This window comes from Centruroides sculpturatus, unplaced genomic scaffold, assembly GCF_000671375.1.
Source record: "Centruroides sculpturatus isolate CEXI.00-Female unplaced genomic scaffold, Cexi_2.0 scaffold1305, whole genome shotgun sequence".
In the NCBI taxonomy this organism is placed as follows: domain Eukaryota; kingdom Metazoa; phylum Arthropoda; class Arachnida; order Scorpiones; family Buthidae; genus Centruroides; species Centruroides sculpturatus.
Window position 1 is genome coordinate 47,542 of NW_019385518.1, and position 17,517 is coordinate 65,058.

A 17,517-nucleotide genomic window follows, 5' to 3' on the forward strand; every position below is an offset into this window, starting at 1 on the left:
CCGACAGCGCGGCCCAGTATCGCGGTTGTACGACTTTTGGCTTCTCTGGACATAAGATAGTCAATCACAGCCAGTGAGGCCCCGGGAGGTGAGAAGGATGAAACTGCGCCATGTGTTAATTGAAAAAAATAGAAGTGCGTTATGGAGAAAGGTGACATTTTTATTTTTTTTTATTTGCAGATTTGTCGACACGGATGATTCCGAGGACCACACTCAAAAACATCGAGTTTAGACATGCTGGCTGAAGAAGTCCATCAAGTCGCTCCACACGGACAGGAGCCTGCAGAGCTACAACTGTACGTACGTGTACAAAAGGCGGGTCTTTTCCCAGTTGCCGAAGACATCGGCAAAATTCCGGCAGTTTCTCGGGGACATCGTGGCCATCTAACCGGGCCCGGTCGCCAGGGTCTGCAACTCCAGACGATCGGTGTGCCCGTGGATGAACATCTGCCGCCCGACGAGCCGTATTTCGATGTTCCCGTGCACGAGGGCGACGTAGAGGAACGTCAGGGGGATGACGGTCAACCAGTGAGTAGTGCAGCTTGTGTATAGTGCGCGTGACCAAAGGATACTTGTTTGCAGATATGAAACCTGGATTATGTGATTTTTCAGACAAACAACATCAGGCGCCGCCACCACCACCACCTTCGTCATCGACCCCCAGGACCTAGCCGAGGCAGGGACTAGCGGAGTCACCCCATCCTCACCTACGCGACATTAGGATCAGGCTAGGCGTCGCCAGGTAGCGAGAGGACGTCGCGGGAGACGCAAGAGGAGACGCTGTTGAAGGTGAGTGCAGGATTTGTTTCCTTTCCGTCGTCAGTTAGAATGTGATAGAGATAGCAAAATAGAATCACGCTTGGTATAGAGCGGCAGCGGAGAAAGCGTTGCCGAATAAGCGCTAATAATAGGGCTTTTCTTTGGTCTTTGTCGATGGAAGTGTTGTTAGAATACGGCTTGCTGCCTGTTAGACACGCGGTAGGATTAGCAGAGAGAGAGCGAGGCGCAACTCCCCTTGGCACTCCCCGGAAGTGACAGTCGAATGGTGGCGATCCTCGTGTTTAGGAGGTTTTGGGAGTGTCTAGTAAGTTCTAAAAAACGGCAAAATGACAGTTTCGAGATTTTAGTTCCGAAAATTTTCACTTCTGAATTTTACCCCATTTTTGAGGGTTTCAAATTTTCCAGTCATTTTCGGGGGGCCTATATCTCGTGAAGGGTCGCCCATACGGGCATGGTTCCATTGACTTTTGTTCCTATCGATACGCTCTACAGCTCTGTCAAAGTCCCAATCGCATCATTCTGTTTTAGAATTGAGCCATTAGTTTTTTGTATTTTATTGAGAGATGCTCCCAAACTTTAAACTTTCATTTATATCTAATAATTAGTTAAAGAATTAAAAATCAAATGTAATTTGTTATTTATATAAATTATTATTGTATAACTTTGCTTGTGATCTTTATGTTCATTGTATCTAAGTGTTTTTTTTTTTATCGGAGATGGTTTTGCTCCCCGCATGGAGTGTATCCAGTATGCGTAATAAATAAAAAAATAAAAAAAAGTATAGAAATGTAACATCCATAGTTTGAATTGGGATGTACGACAAGATCTAAATTATATGTATTTGAACGTAACTGTTGTGAGAACCAAGGGTATAGGATTGATACCTATATCACTTAACATGCACACGATCGTGAGATCGGCTCACTAACTTTTTATAGGAGGGCGGCAAATTATGTTTAAGAACGATCTAGAGGATTAATTCTAGATCTCGTCAGCTCCTGACACCAATTAATCAAATTTAGATATGCGGATTAACACGCATGTAGAGCTAATATAGATTTGGTTCAGACAAAGATGAGACATTTCTTTAACAAATGAACAAATATTTAATAAAACTAAACAGATAAATTCATATAACAATCTAATATTCTAATACTAAAACTAAACCTATGCTTATTCTACGAGAGCGTTTCGAGAGAGAGTTTACATCAATCCATTTCTGATATTACCTTCATCTGTAGGTCGTTAACATCTTTCCTCCTGTATGCTTTATTCTTCAAGGATTCTCTTCCGTACTTAATTCAGTATTTCATATTCTTATAAGAGTTCGTTTGAGTTCGTTTCTTATCAATAGCTGGTTTCTTCGTATGGCTTCTCCCTTTTTATTGGACTGCCTTATATCATATGTCTAAACTTCTTACGTATTTCCTTGGTATGTCAATTGTCTCTTCTTGTCTGATTTGCTGCGAAGGTACTATATTTTACATATGGCATGACCTTCCCTTAACGGACTGCTGCCTCGAGTGGCGCGAAAACGGCCTTTTTATTGGGTCTTCTGTACCGTGTGCAAAATTATCAACTCATCAACAGTTCGCCTGGGAAAGGAAAGCAACTCCCTTTCAAATTCTACTGTTTCCTCTGTTTTGTGTAGATAAAATCTTGTTCGAAATATTATTTTCTCAAAATATTATTTTCTCTAAAATTTTTAGTTTCTTTTTGAACCTATCATATTGTCTATAAACTTTCTCACCCCTTTCGACCCTCACATTACTCTCTTCTTTTCAAAAATCACACTAAAATTAAATGAGGCGTGATTTTTCAGATACAAAAGTTCCATTTACTCTTTCGTGAAAATTCTAAAAACACGACAAACGCATCTTAAATTTATACATTCTCTTCAAAAATTTCTCAATTAAGTGAGATTACAAATTCGAATTAAATTGCGATTTACCTTAAACGAAATTTGAAAAAGTAAGATTAAATCTATACATAAGATAAATTTTCTCCTCTACGAGTGAGATTACAATTGAATGAATTAAACAATTTTCCTTTTTATGGAAATCAAAATCTTTTCCTAATAAAAGTAGTTTCAAATATTTCACATTTTAGGAAGACACCTGGTCGCCTTTCTTAAGGTCGCTCCTTCGATGACCTCCTTTCGTAGAAAGTTGTTCAAGTTCTATGTCACACCATGTCTTAGCTTTATCATGACGAATGGAAAGTTTCAATTCTTGTCAAAATCGCTGTTTTTCTTTATGTTCTGTTAAAATCTCACAAATTCAAAAAGTTAATTCTTAAAGTTCTTGAATTATTCTTGACACTCGGAAGTTGGTAAGACTTAAGGATCAAGGTAATAGTACAATCATACTATTTATAAATACTCTCTCTCTTTCTCTATTACTAAATTGATATCTCCTAATCCAGGTAACTATTTTCCTTCTTAATAATAATTTATTTTAATTACACTTATAATAACATTAGTATATTTAGAATATCATTAACAAACAGGTTATGAATTATTTCTTATTCTACTCAACTTTATACTTGTATGTTAATTCAATAACATAACAAGGTATATGGAAAGTATAACAATGTATATAACATACTACTCTCTTCTTTTCACATGTTATTTACTTCCTTTTTTTATTTTATCTACTATATCTAACTCCAATCAACCTTCAATGTATTTCGAGCTCTGAGACTACTTCCCCTTTATCTATTTCCCTTTCCTCACTATTCTATGAATGGAAATAGTAAATTTTTATCTTTTACTCTGTCTACACTGCTGGCGATTAAAATTGCAACACCAGGAAGGAATGATCGTATGAACGTCAAAATCATATGAAAGGAAGAATAGGTTGGGATATGCAAATGATTAGTATTTCAGTGCATTTAGACAATGCAGGAGGGACAAACGACATCTGAAGCACTGCATAAAAGAAAAGTTGTGCAGTGGATTTCTCATTCAGAAATCGCTTTGTAAGGTCGGTGTTTCATCAGAATATCGTTTTATACCTGGAATAAGAAGAAGAAATGCTTACCAGCAAGTGTTGGAATTCAATAGAGGCAGGATCATTGCTTCTCAAGAGTGTGGATTATCATTCCGTGATATTGCCACTCGCACTGGTCGAAATCCAACCACTCATGCGAATATGGAATCGATGGGCTGCTGAGGGTCTTACTGAACAGCATGCAGGATCTCTACGCCCTCCCATGACTAATGCCCGAGAGGACAGACATATTGTGAGGTCGGCCGTGCAAAACTGTACAACCACATCACGGACCATTAGTCAGGAAATGAGCTTGTTTGCAGCACGTTTAGTATCTGCTCGTACGGTGCAACGATGTTTGCAGCAGTGTGGACTGTTAGCACGGCAACCATTACTTCGGCTTCCCTTGACAATGCAGCATAGAGAGAGACGGCGACTCTGGTGCGCCCAACGACAAAGCTAGATACAGGAGTGGCAAATGTCGTCTTTTCAGAAAAGTCCTGGTTCTGCCTGCAGCATTCTGATGGCCGTTTACGTGTTTGGAGGCTCTGAGCAGACCTCTCATCGCCTGCTTGAATTTGATATTGGCTTAGGGGCCCTGAACCTGGTGTGATAATACGGGCAGCCATTGGGTACAAGACACGCACATCTCTAGTTCGGATAGATGGTAATTTGAACTCAGATCGGTACATTTCTGACATCTTACATCCAGTGGTTGTGCCCTATCTTCGAGGCCTGCAAAATGCCATCTTCCAACAAGATAATGCAAGACCTCATGTTGCATGTCGTGTTCTGACCTTCCTCGATACAGAGGATATTCAATTGTTGCCCTGGCCTGCATGGTCTCCAGATCTCTCACTAATTGAAAACATCTGGTCATGGGTTGCTGAGACTGGCCCGCCACCCCTCTCCTGCTAATACAGTTGATGAAGCGTGGCATAGACTTGAAGCAGCATGGAATAAGTTGCCCGTTTCTGTCATCCAAGCCCAGTTCAACTCCATGCTCAAACAGATAAGGGTTGTTTTAGCCGCCGGGGATGGCAACTGTGTCTACTAATTTCGCGCCCCTGTAAACCCCAAACTGCTTGCAAATTTAATCATTTTGTCTTTATGCCATACTGTTTATGTACAATAAATATTTTTTTTATTTGCTTTTCTTCTTGGTGTTGCAATTTTAATGGCCAGCAGTGTATATTTATATGAATCAATCTTTTTCATTATCTCTGTGTGGAAGTACTGAATCCTTGTCTATGTTCTAACAAATTGACGTATCAAAAATAGACTTAAATTTAATCTTTGTATTGTTTAAAAAATGAAGCATTTCCTTGAAGATATCATCCTGCGTATTTTCATTATGTCCCTTTTTAATCGTGTTTAAATCAGAGTAGCCTATATTTTCTTTACTACATCTATTTAACTTTTTCTTAAGTGGGCTATTTGTCTTTTCTGGGGAATTTCTTATGAATTCCTTCTCCTTTTTAATTCCTTTATATACTCTTCGCTTTTGTTTATTTGCATTTTTTCATTGATTCTAAACTTAGGTTGTCTAACAGCATTAATAACTTTTTACGTTCATGGGATTTTTCTTCTCCGTATTATATTTTTTCTTTTGGGTATGTTTGTCCAAATCTTCCTATCATTTCTGACAAAGGAAACGCAATTTTAAACATACATATCAGGATATGCTTGTATGCTTCTAATATAATTTTCTCTATAATAATAATCTCTGAGATTCGTATTAAAATTTTGTCTTAAATTTTCTCGCTTATACGATACGGGTATGGCTGAACAGAAATGTACATTTTTTCCACCAGGTTAAATTAATCTATTTTCCTCATTGTCTACTTTTATATTCTCTCTCTAGTATATCCTTCCCTATTGTGCCATCTCAAGGGTAAGTGTTTCTTGTATCTACTATTCGGCATATAGCTTTGAACTTATTTTTTCTCAATTTAAATTCCGGTGTTGCGATTCCTCTAGCTACATTTTTCTCCTTAGGAGAATTCTCTATTGTTAATGGTAGTTTATTGTAAAAGTGATTTATCCGCTTTATTCTATCCGTAATGCGTTTCGATATTAACGAAGTTTCCACTTCGTCAATTCTTACTTTTGCTGGTAGGTTATTAATATATATCAACACTATAGGTCTATCATCTGTCTCAACATTTGATTATGTGCCTTTCCACAAATTTTTACTGTGTTATTGTGTGGTTGTGACCGGAAATTTCCATCTCTATATTGATCTCGCTTTTCTATGTCAAAATGATAGTTTGTATATTTGTTTCTATCTTGCATATAATCTAATTTTTCTTGTAATTCCCTTAATTTTCTCCTTAACTCAAATTTCATAGCTATGTGCATTTTCTGTTATATCTTCCTCTACTACACGAACTATATCGCTATTGTTTCGTCCTTTAGTAAGTGTCTTTATTTCTTCCTCTCTCACAGCGATGTAAAGCGCTTGTTCAAATGTCTCTGGCTCTCTTGACATTACCCTCTTTTTATTCGATAATCTACGCCAACTAAAAACTGAACCTTTAAACGCTCATCCAATTCTTTGACTTTTATTTTTTTAATTAATTTACTCCGTGGCATTTTTCCCCTCTATCTCTATTTAGATTTCCTCGGCCAAGGCCTGTAAGCGGACCGCGAAAATTTGAACATCTTTGTCCCTCGTTTGGACGCACGAATAAAATTTCTGCAATCTAATTGAAGTGGGAACTTTCTCAAATCTATTAGGATTTTCTTAAAATCGTCATATTTCGCCACATCTTTTATTCTTCTATCTCTTCTCAAAATTGTTGCGCCACACCTATTAACCTTAATTTAGCTACTGTTACCATCTGGGACTTAGTCCAACCTGTGAGCTTTTTATCGAATCTTTAGAGGAGTTAACAATCTTTTATGCTTTGTTTTTTTTTCTCCTGCAAAGGTGGGTAACAAAGGGTTATATAAACCCACTCATATCTCCCAATGTAACTCCTCTCGGATTTTTTCCGTCATTTTTACTTTATCTTATTTCCAGCTTACAATTTAACTTATAATTAACCTACTTATTTTAGCGACCTTGAACTACTACACCAAGTTGCTATACCAATATGTGATATTTTGTAGGGGTCTTTAGATTCGTAATCTTGCTCCTGACACCAATATGAGAACCAAGGGTATAGAGTTGATACCTATATCACTTACAGGCACACGATCGTGAGATCGGCTCAGTAACTTTTTATAGGAGGCCGGCAAATTATGTTTAAGAACTATCTAGAGGATTAATTCTAGATCTAGTCAGGTCTTGACACCAGTTAATCAAATTTAGATACGTGGATTAATACGCGTGTAGAGCTAATATAGATTCGGTCCAAAGATGAAACATTTCTTTAACAAATGAACAAATATTTAATAAAACTAAATAGATAAATTCATACAACAATCTAATATTTTAATACTAAAATTAAACCTATGCTTATTCTATGAGAGCGTTTCGAGAGANCAATATAAATGAAAAAATAATTAATAGCGTATATAATTGTTGGTATAAGGATTTGAATGTCACTTTTTTTGATAATTCTTTATATAACAAGACGTTTCCCTTAATATTTTGTCTTTATTTATACAGGCTAGGTGTAATTCACTAAATTTTTAAAATAATTATTCGAGAGATTCTTGTGACTTTTGTGTTGAGAAAAAAATTGTGGATGCCTGGCATATTTTGGCTAAATGTGGGCGTCTTAAAGTGCTATGTGAAGAAGTTTTTGATTGTGAAGTCCTTACCAGGTATTTATTTCTTAAAATTTTATCGGTACCATGTTATCAATTTAAAGTGTTTTGTTTTCTAAAAAAATCTGTGGCTCTCTTGTATTAGGGGGCATGATTCCTCTACTATAAGTTTAGCCTTGTTGCTGGTGTTGTTTGGGAGCATCTGTCAGTGCTGTATCTTCGGTATTAACTTATTTCTTTTTTATAGGTAAACGATTTACGTATTCTTTATTGTTTTATTTATTGGTTTGGCTAAAATATAGAACAGAGTGACGCTATTTTCACCCCCCCCCAAATGTAAAGCCCCTGTGCAAGCATAAGTCAATAGGACCATGCCTTTATGGGCGACCCTTCGCGAGATATAACTCTTCAAAGATGCGCCTAGGTCATATCCGGTCACGTGACTCCGCGCCCAAAAGGGACTGCATCACGTGTCCGAAATTTTTTTCGGTTTTTCCTTATCTTAGTGTTGAAAAAAAACGCGCGTTTCCCTTCCTTAGCCCCCAGCGCGCGTCTCCCCACTCCTGTCCACGCGCCGCCGCTGTCTCTCCCTCACACGTGGCCGGTGGCCCGAGTCTCCCGCCTGCAGCCTTCCAAAGTAGCCATCTGTTGCCTGTAAGTACAAATTTCTATTATTACGCCTCTTACCTGAGCCAGGGATTGAGCCCCAGTCCCAGCAGTCACCGGGCCACTTCTCTCTGCACCGGCCCACTAGGTCGCTCTGCCAGAAACACTTTGGAACTCATACTTGAGCAGTGTTAGGCCGAGGAGCATACTGTGCATGACAGGCCCTCCAGGTGGTCCCCTCTGCCGCACAGATGCAGCACGCCGCTCCACGTGTCCCCCTCGACCGTGAAATGGGAGAGGGCCTGTTGGCCAATGGACGATTTGTCCGCGGGTCACGTGTCCGTGGCACCGCCCCTCGAGGTTTCATAAGCCTTCAGGTCGCCTTCAAGCCTTTGTACCCAGTTGTAGCCTGAGAAACGCAGTTCAGTTCAGATGCCGTTCAGTTGTGACGTTTCAGCGTCTCCCATTGTGGATCCCGCCGACATATTTGAAAACATGACTGCCTACGAATTTCTTCGCTACCTCCCCACCGAAGAGGCCGCCCAGAAATTTTGCCATCTTGTGGGGCTCGTGCCACCTCCGGACCTAACCGGTTCCATATCACCGTGCCCTAAGTGCGGAGGTAAGCATCTCTTGATTCCTGCACGTACAGGAACAGCGAATATTCGCGGAGCAGCGTTTCTCTACTTTTCTAAGCGATTTCAATGAGTTTGTCTTCATTTTCAGGCAATATGCGCAAGGAACCGGCTTCATCTGACAGGTTCGGATTTGTCTACTGCTGGGAAAAAGTAAAAGAAAAAATAATTAAACGACGGACAGGCGGCACCGTCAGGAGGGCTGTGTGCACCGGTAGCCTGTCTTGTATCCACAATACATTCTTCGAAAGAGCGAAGCTTTCAGCTACAGAAGTATATTTCAGTCGATTGCAAAAAACTCTCAGAAAAGTGGCGGTTTCTCAGTTCAGTATTTTTCAGTTAGCATTCTCTTCGTTATCCACTGTATAACAATGTTAGCAGTCGACGTAATCACGGGAAACTTCTACTTTGTAATTAGTTGCTATTTATTTAAAGTGATGTTTATCTAAAAAATGGGAAAGAAAAGTTAGAATTTGCTAAAAATAATAGTAGTTACGGGCGCCCTGCTAACCGGAAAGCAGTCTTTCCTGTACCACACTACGTTCCGCGTTTCTGTGATTTGATCGTGCCGATTACGATGACGTTAGTGTACGAGATGTGTTTTCTCTGTATTTTACAGGTGCTAAAGTTGATATATTCATGGGTCAAGCAGGAGCCAGTCACCATCGCCGCGGAGCAATGCGGCGTGGCCCTCGCGACAGGGTAGATTGGTACAACTTCTGCCAAAAAGTTGCAGAGGTTCTCGTCTCCCAAAATCAAGATATCCAGCTAGCGGTGAAGGAATGCACGTCGAGGAAACAATCGGCCCACGTTTGTGACTTTGCCGAAAAGTCTGTCTGTATTGATTGTGTTTTTGTTTTCAGATCGATGAGACCTTCACCCGGAGGCGAAAATACAACCGCGGCCGCGTATGTGTAGGCACCCAAATTACAATATTTGGTGCCTACTGTCGGGAAACGAGAGAGCTGATGTACTGGCATGTAAGTGGTAGCGAAACATTATTTCCTTATATTTTTTTGTTATCGAGGAAGGTTTCCTGTCCGGCAGACATTGGCGCATTTTAGATGAATTGTGTTATACTTTCTCGTATTCTTTTAAGTGGAGAACAAAAGCAGACGAGTTTTGTGGAGCCACATGCTCAGATACATCGCTCCAAAATCCATCATAATTTCCGACAGCGCGGCCCAGTATCGCGGTTGTACGACTTTTGGCTTCTCTGGACATAAGATAGTCAATCACAGCCAGTGAGGCCCCGGGAGGTGAGAAGGATGAAACTGCGCCATGTGTTAATTGAAAAAAATAGAAGTGCGTTATGGAGAAAGGTGACATTTTTATTTTTTTTTATTTGCAGATTTGTCGACACGGATGATTCCGAGGACCACACTCAAAAACATCGAGTTTAGACATGCTGGCTGAAGAAGTCCATCAAGTCGCTCCACACGGACAGGAGCCTGCAGAGCTACAACTGTACGTACGTGTACAAAAGGCGGGTCTTTTCCCAGTTGCCGAAGACATCGGCAAAATTCCGGCAGTTTCTCGGGGACATCGTGGCCATCTAACCGGGCCCGGTCGCCAGGGTCTGCAACTCCAGACGATCGGTGTGCCCGTGGATGAACATCTGCCGCCCGACGAGCCGTATTTCGATGTTCCCGTGCACGAGGGCGACATAGAGGAACGGCAGGGGGATGACGATCGCCCAGTGAGTAGTGCAGCTTGTGTATAGTGCGCGTGACCAAAGGATACCTATTTGCAGATGTGAAACCTGGATTATGTGATTTTTCAGACAACATCGGGCACCACCACCACCACCACCTTCGTCATCGACCCCCAGGACCTAGCCCAGGCGGGGACTAGCGGCCTCACCCCATCCTCTACTACGCAAAATTAAGATCAGGCTAGGCGTCGCCAGGTAGCGAGAGGACGTCGCGGGAGACGCAAGAGGAGACGCTGTTGAAGGTGAGTGCAGGATCTGTTTTCTTTTTGTCGTCAGTTAGAATGTGATAGATAGCGAAATAGAAGCGCGCTCGGTATAGAGCGGCGGCGGAGAAAGCGTTGCCGAATTAGCGCTAATAATAGGGCTTTTCTTTGGTCTTTGTCGATGGAAGTGTCGTTAGAATACGGCTTTCTGCCTGTTAGACACGCGATAGTCTTAGCAGAGAAAGCGAGCGAGGCGTGACTTCCTATTGCGCTCCCTGGAAGTGGCGGTCGAAAGGTGGCGATCCTCGTGTTTAGCGAGGTTTTGGGAGTGTCTAGTAAGTTTTAAAAAACGGCAAAAAATGAGTTTCGAGATTTAGTTTCGAAAAGTTTCACTTTTGAATTTTACCCCATTTTTGAGGGTCTCAAATTTTTCACATAGTCATTTTTGGGGGGCCTATATTTCGCGAAGGGTCGCCCGTACGGGCATGGTTTGACTTTTTTGTTCTTATCGATATGCTCTACAGCTTTGTCAGTCCCAATCGCGTCATTCTGTTCTAGAATTGAGCCATTAGTTTTTCGTAGTTTATTGAGAGATGCTTCCAAACTTTAATAAAAATCAAATGTAAGAATTAATTAGTTAGATATAAATTAAACTTGTTATTTATATAAATTATTATTGTATAACTTTACTTCTGATCTTTATGTTCATTGTATCTAAGTTTTTTTTATTTTTTTTTGAGATGGTTTTTCTCCCCGCATCAAGGAGTGTATCCAGTATGCGTAATAAATAAAATTTAAAAAAATATAGAAATGTAACATCCATATTTTGAGTTGATGTACGACAAGATCTAAATTATATGTATTTGAACGTAACTGTTGTGAGAACCAAGGGCATGGGGTTGATACCTATATCACTTACAGGCACACGATCGTGAGATCGGCTCAGTAACTTTTTATAGGAGGGCGGCAAATTATGTTTAAGAACGATCTAGAGCAATGTTTCTCAACGGGGGCGATATCGCCCCCATGTGGGCAATTTTCCATGTTGAGGGGGCGATTAGTGACAATTTATATTTTGGGAGAGCGAAAAACAATTTTCTGGGCGATATAATAAAACATTATATTAATAAAGAATAATNCTAAATTTGAAAAAGTAAGATTAAATCTATACATAAGATAAATTTTCTCCTCTACGAGTGAGATTACAATTGAATGAATTAAACAATTTTCCTTTTTATGGAAATCAAAATCTTTTCCTAATAAAAGTAAAGTTCCAAATATTTCACATTCAGGAAGACACCTGGTCGCCTTTCTTAAGGTCGCTCCTTCGATGACCTCCTTTCGTAGAAAGTTGTTCAAGTTCTATGTCACACCATGTCTTAGCTTTATCATGACGAATGGAAAGTTTCAATTCTTGTCAAAATCGCTGTTTTTCTTTGTTCTGTTAAAATCTCACAAATTCAAAAAGTTAATTCTTAAAGTTCTTGAATTATTCTTGACACTCGGAAGTTGGTAAGACTAAAGGGTCAAGGTAATAGTACAATCATACTATTTATAAAATTTTGAACGTATTATATTGTCCATAAATTTTCACCACCCCTTTCGACCCTCAGTTTTGTAGAAATTGATCAAATGATCTAAAAGTGTATAGTAAACAAACATCCGAATTTATATATATAAACATATATATAGATTGGAATTTATTGGCCATTCATATGAATTTCACATGAACGAAATAGTTTAAAAATCTCTTCTTACAATTTTGAAAGGTAATGAATTAAAGAACAGTCGATATTGAACATTCGCAAATTACTGTGAAATTGGCACAGTATGAATTTCAGGAGATTTCTTTCGATCTTCTATCATCTAGAATTTTTTGTTTTTCATTTTCACGAGAATGTTGGCTGCTGTGAGCACTTCTGGATCTGTTTCTTCCAGTTCCTGCAACAATGAATATTCTTTAATAAATTAAAAATTTTAAACATAAGAAAAACACTTCAACCAAACAAATATCAATGTTCAAAGTAAATACAAATTAATTTTATCGTTCATTAATAGAGCCGCGACACATTTTTCATAACAAAACCAATTTGTATTTTATAGTGAATGGACATCTTTGTTAATGAAACTTTTTCCTATTGTATAATATTCATATCATCCATCTGTATAATAACTGCATAGCAATTTACTGTCTTCGATGATTTTTCATAAAATTGTTAGAAATTCGAATATATAATATACTACGAACAATAAATTTACTTTCTTCATTCAAATGTGTATTTATATAAAATTTATTTTTAACGAAGATCTCTGATTTTAAATAATTCTAAGTACCAAACTAAATGTTACGTTAATTCCTAAATCAAATACTGTAACAACATCCAATATAATTAATAATTTAAATCTCTCAACATTATAACAATGACAGACAAGCTCTTATTACACGAGTAGGATTATTGAGTGAAAAATAATTAAATAGCTTTATGGATTTTAACACAAACAAAATATTCAGAAGTAAGAGGAAATATGACAAATTAGTTGGATATTGTAAAAATGTAACAACGTTATTATAATAGAATATATTTGAAAAAGATTGTTAAGAATAAACACATTTACAATTAGATAACTTTTTACACGTAAACCGTTGTATATGTTACTGTTGTAAATCGTAATATATTTATAAACTATATCAAATGATTAAAATATGATATATTTTCACTTACCTGAGACGAAGATTGTTTTCCTTGTGTCGAATTATATGGTTGCTTGTTATAAAATAAATTATTTTGCTGTTGAAATTTTTTTAAGCAATAGTCGCACTGTAAAGCTTTTGTCTTCTTTATCACTCCTCTGGTGACAGCTGGTGGAGATGAAGATTCAGAAAACTTTTGGCAAAGCTTGTATTGATAGTGCTTCATATTCTAATTTCTCTGCAAAAGCTAACATAAGAAATTATTTTAAAACTATCCTAATTTCAAACAAAGTGAATGAGGTTTATATAACAGATAAAAATATAATTAGTATGTGTTTGTTTATATACACTTCAGTAGAAAAATTGGTTTTCAGACGATGAAATTTTAATAATTGTTTCTAAATTAAAGTAAAAACAATAAAAATGTCGGACACTCAAGAATGATCTGAACACTTGCGAAAGTAAATTCTTATAATAATATGATATTAATTNTCAAACAGCCGTAGTCCGTAAACTTCACACGTATCGGGCTGTGATTGGCAAGGACTCGTACAAAATGGATTCATAAAGAACGGAACGTATCTACTGTGTTATAGGGGGGTCGACTGTACTCAGGTCAATAAACGTACTGTACATTTCATATACTAACACTGTTGTTTCTATCACCTAATCCAGTGTTTCTCAACGGGGGCGATACCACCCCCATGTGGGCGATTTTCCATGTTGAGGGGGCGATTAGTGACAATTTATATTTTGGGAGAGCGAAAAACAATTTTCTGGGCGATATAATAAAACATTATATTAATTAAGAATAATTAGATATTTTATTCGTTATATCGTACAATAATTAAACAAATAACATTATACTAGTCACTAGTCTATTCAATGCAGTACGAATTTGGCATTAGCCTTGATCCTCAACCTAGGAATTTTGAAGTGAAGGGGGGCGATGGTTCGTCACAGGTTGAGAAACACTGATCTAGAGGATTAATTCTAGATCTCGTCAGGTCCCGACATCAGTTAATCAAATTTAAATACGCGGATTAACACGCGTGTAGAGCTAATATAGATTCGGTCCAAAGATGAAACATTTCTTTAACAAATGAACAAATATTTAATAAAACTAAATAGATAAATTCATACAACAATCTAATATTCTAATACTAAAACTAAACCTATGCTTATTCTATGAGAGCGTTTCGAGAGAGAGTTTACATCAATCTATTTCTAATATTACCTTCATCTGTAGGTCGTTAACATCTTTCGTCTTGTATGCTTTATTCTTCAAGGATTCTCTTCTGTACTTAATTCAGTAATTTATATTTTTATAAGAGTTCGTTTCTTATCAATAGCTGGTTTCTTCGTATGGCTTCTCCCTTTTTATTGGACTGCCTTATATCATATGTCTAAACTTCTTACGTATTTCCTTGGTATGTCAATTGTCTCTTCTTGTCTGATTTGCTGCGAAGGTACTATATTTTACATATGGCATGACCTTCCCTTAACGGACTGCTGCCTCGAGTGGCGCGAAAACGGCCTTTTTATTGGGTCTTCTGTACCGTGTGCAAAATTATCAACTCATCAACAGTTCGCCTGGGAAAGGAAAGCAACTCCCTTTCAAATTCTACTGTTTCCTCTGTTTTGTGTAGATAAAATCTTGTTCGAAATATTATTTTCTCAAAATATTATTTTCTCTAAAATTTTTAGTTTCTTTTTGAACCTATCATATTGTCTATAAACTTTCTCACCCCTTTCGACCCTCACATTACTCTCTTCTTTTCAAAAATCACACTAAAATTAAATGAGGCGTGATTTTTCAGATACAAAAGTTCCATTTACTCTTTCGTGAAAATTCTAAAAACACGACAAACGCATCTTAAATTTATACATTCTCTTCAAAAATTTCTCAATTAAGTGAGATTACAAATTCGAATTAAATTGCGATTTACCTTAAACGAAATTTGAAAAAGTAAGATTAAATCTATACATAAGATAAATTTTCTCCTCTACGAGTGAGATTACAATTGAATGAATTAAACAATTTTCCTTTTTATGGAAATCAAAATCTTTTCCTAATAAAAAGNTTGCTTTTTTCTTGACAGCTGGTGAAGATGGATTTACAGAAAACTTCTGACAAAGCTTGTAATGATACTTTTCCATATTCTGATATCTCTGCAAAAGGTAACCAAAGAAATTATATTAAAAACTCTACTAATTTCAAATAAAGTGAATAAGGTTTATATAACTAATAAAAATATAATTAGTACGCATTTGTTTATATACACATTAGTATAAATCTGAAAATCACACGTACTTACCGTGAGTAACGATCAAGCGACTTATCCCAAAGAATACCAAATTCGAACTGACAGCTATTTGGCTAGTTGCTATACAACACTACTGCGTTTGTCACTAAATTTTAGGAAATCGACTCGCCCACTTAAAGCGATTTTTTAAGCTTTTGTTACTCAAACAGCGTGAAATCTCTAATCAGCTTTTCTATTATATTCGATGCATTACTTCTTAAACCTTTGAAATAATCTATTGACTTTTGACATTTTTGCATTTATATAAATACAATTATAAATATAATAATAATAAAATATAAATATTTAAATTATTTTTATTTTTGAAAATACAAGGGAAATGGCATTTCTACAGCTTTCACGGGCAGCACGCTACTGATAGGGTAAAGATGCCAAATATGAGATACCAAGGTTTTGGCCAAACTATTAATCTCAACTATTTGGCTCTAGTGTCTTCCGAAGCGTCCTGGCAATAGCTCCAAATGTATGTCAGTGCTAGAGATTGCAATTGCTGGATCCCTCATCCAGCAATCCAGCTGGATCCAGCTCATTCTTCGGCCTTCTGGATCCAGCATCAGGTGCTGGATCCAGCGCTGCGGATCCGCAAATACTCAATTAACTTTCTAAATAGTAACGCAAAAGTCTACGTTGTCGGTGTTGCCGCGTTTCTACGTGCGCTATCGCTCGGCGGCGAAAGAGACGTTGCCGCTCAGTGTGGCACGTGCTACACCCCCTCTCTACACCACACTGCCTGCCCTTTTACCTCTGCTGATCTAATTGCCAGTTGACTTTCCGCTTTCACTAAATAAAGTGTCTTCGCGCTAAATAAAATAAGTAACTCCTCTCCTAGTCCTGGTGCATAATTCGTTTACAGTCGGTTGTGACGTCAGTGAATCACATGACGGAACGATCTGTTTAAGCCTAAGGAGAGCTGCAGCCTCGCGGCTTGTTTACGAAACCTAACTTATAAAGTGGCCGTAAAAGCTCTGTAGAAGAGAGTCGAGTTTGATAACTGCTGACACAACCCTGAAATTTATCTTAGACAAACTAAAAAGCCAGGACACAATCTTGAGTGCCGAGCTTTCCGAGGCACTCCACAAAAGACTCAGAAAATGGCGTCTTATCGAGGTCACAGGAATGCTGATTTACATACAGAACCCAAAGAAGTATGACCAAAAAGTTAGAAAGCCTGATTATTCTTTCACAATACAGAAAAATAATGTAATGTGCCAGGAGATGAAAAATATGCTGAATCGAGTAAATACATGTAGTGGAACCAGCAGCAATGGCAGAGGAGATTATGGAAGTGGAAAACAATGATCCAAATAACCCATATTCCCTGAATTTCACATTGGAACAAGAATCGGAGATCCAACTAAAGCGTGAGAAAGAAAATTTCATGAAACGGAAAGAAACTAGTACTGAGAAGGATTATGTAAGTTACAAGAGGAAATAGCTGTTTATGAAAGTGAGGGAGTCAGAGGTAAAAACTTATCTTTGATTTATCATTATTTGATGACCCCGAAACCAACTAGCATAGAGGCAGAAAGGGCCTTCTCCGCAACTGGATATATATGCAGTTCATTAAGTAGGTTGGAAGACAACACCGTCAATACCATTTGTTTCTTGAGATCCTACTTCCAGAAAAGTCAAAAAAATAACAGAACTGATTGATTTAATTTTATTTAATTCTTTAAAATACTTTATTCAAGACAAGACTAATATTTTATAACTTCTATTCTAATTTTATTAAGTAAGAGTTTTTAACTTTTATTCTATAAGTGGTTAGTGGGCTAGGCTAGGCAATTTTATTGTTAAAATTAGTGACAAACTGAGACTACCTAGTTAGTTAAATAGTTAAATAGTTAATTAAA

The 17,517-nt window shown here is 37.6% G+C and overlaps 2 protein-coding genes across 4 annotated transcripts in view; both read left to right on the plus strand.

The window, feature by feature from the left end:
• LOC111639744 overlaps positions 1–17,517 on the plus strand; it is a 51,107-nt gene that overhangs the window by 22,764 nt on the left and 10,826 nt on the right. The gene's annotated exons all lie outside the window — the stretch shown is intronic.
• The window catches only part of LOC111639745, an 11,633-nt gene continuing 4,243 nt past the window's right edge, over positions 10,128–17,517 (plus strand). Inside the window, exons 1-2 of the mRNA XM_023385688.1 lie at positions 10,128–10,427; positions 10,512–10,684. Coding sequence (XP_023241456.1) covers positions 10,134–10,427; positions 10,512–10,616 — 399 coding nt within the window. The 5' untranslated portion in view covers positions 10,128–10,133 and the 3' untranslated portion in view covers positions 10,617–10,684. The remainder of the gene's footprint in view (positions 10,428–10,511; positions 10,685–17,517) is intronic.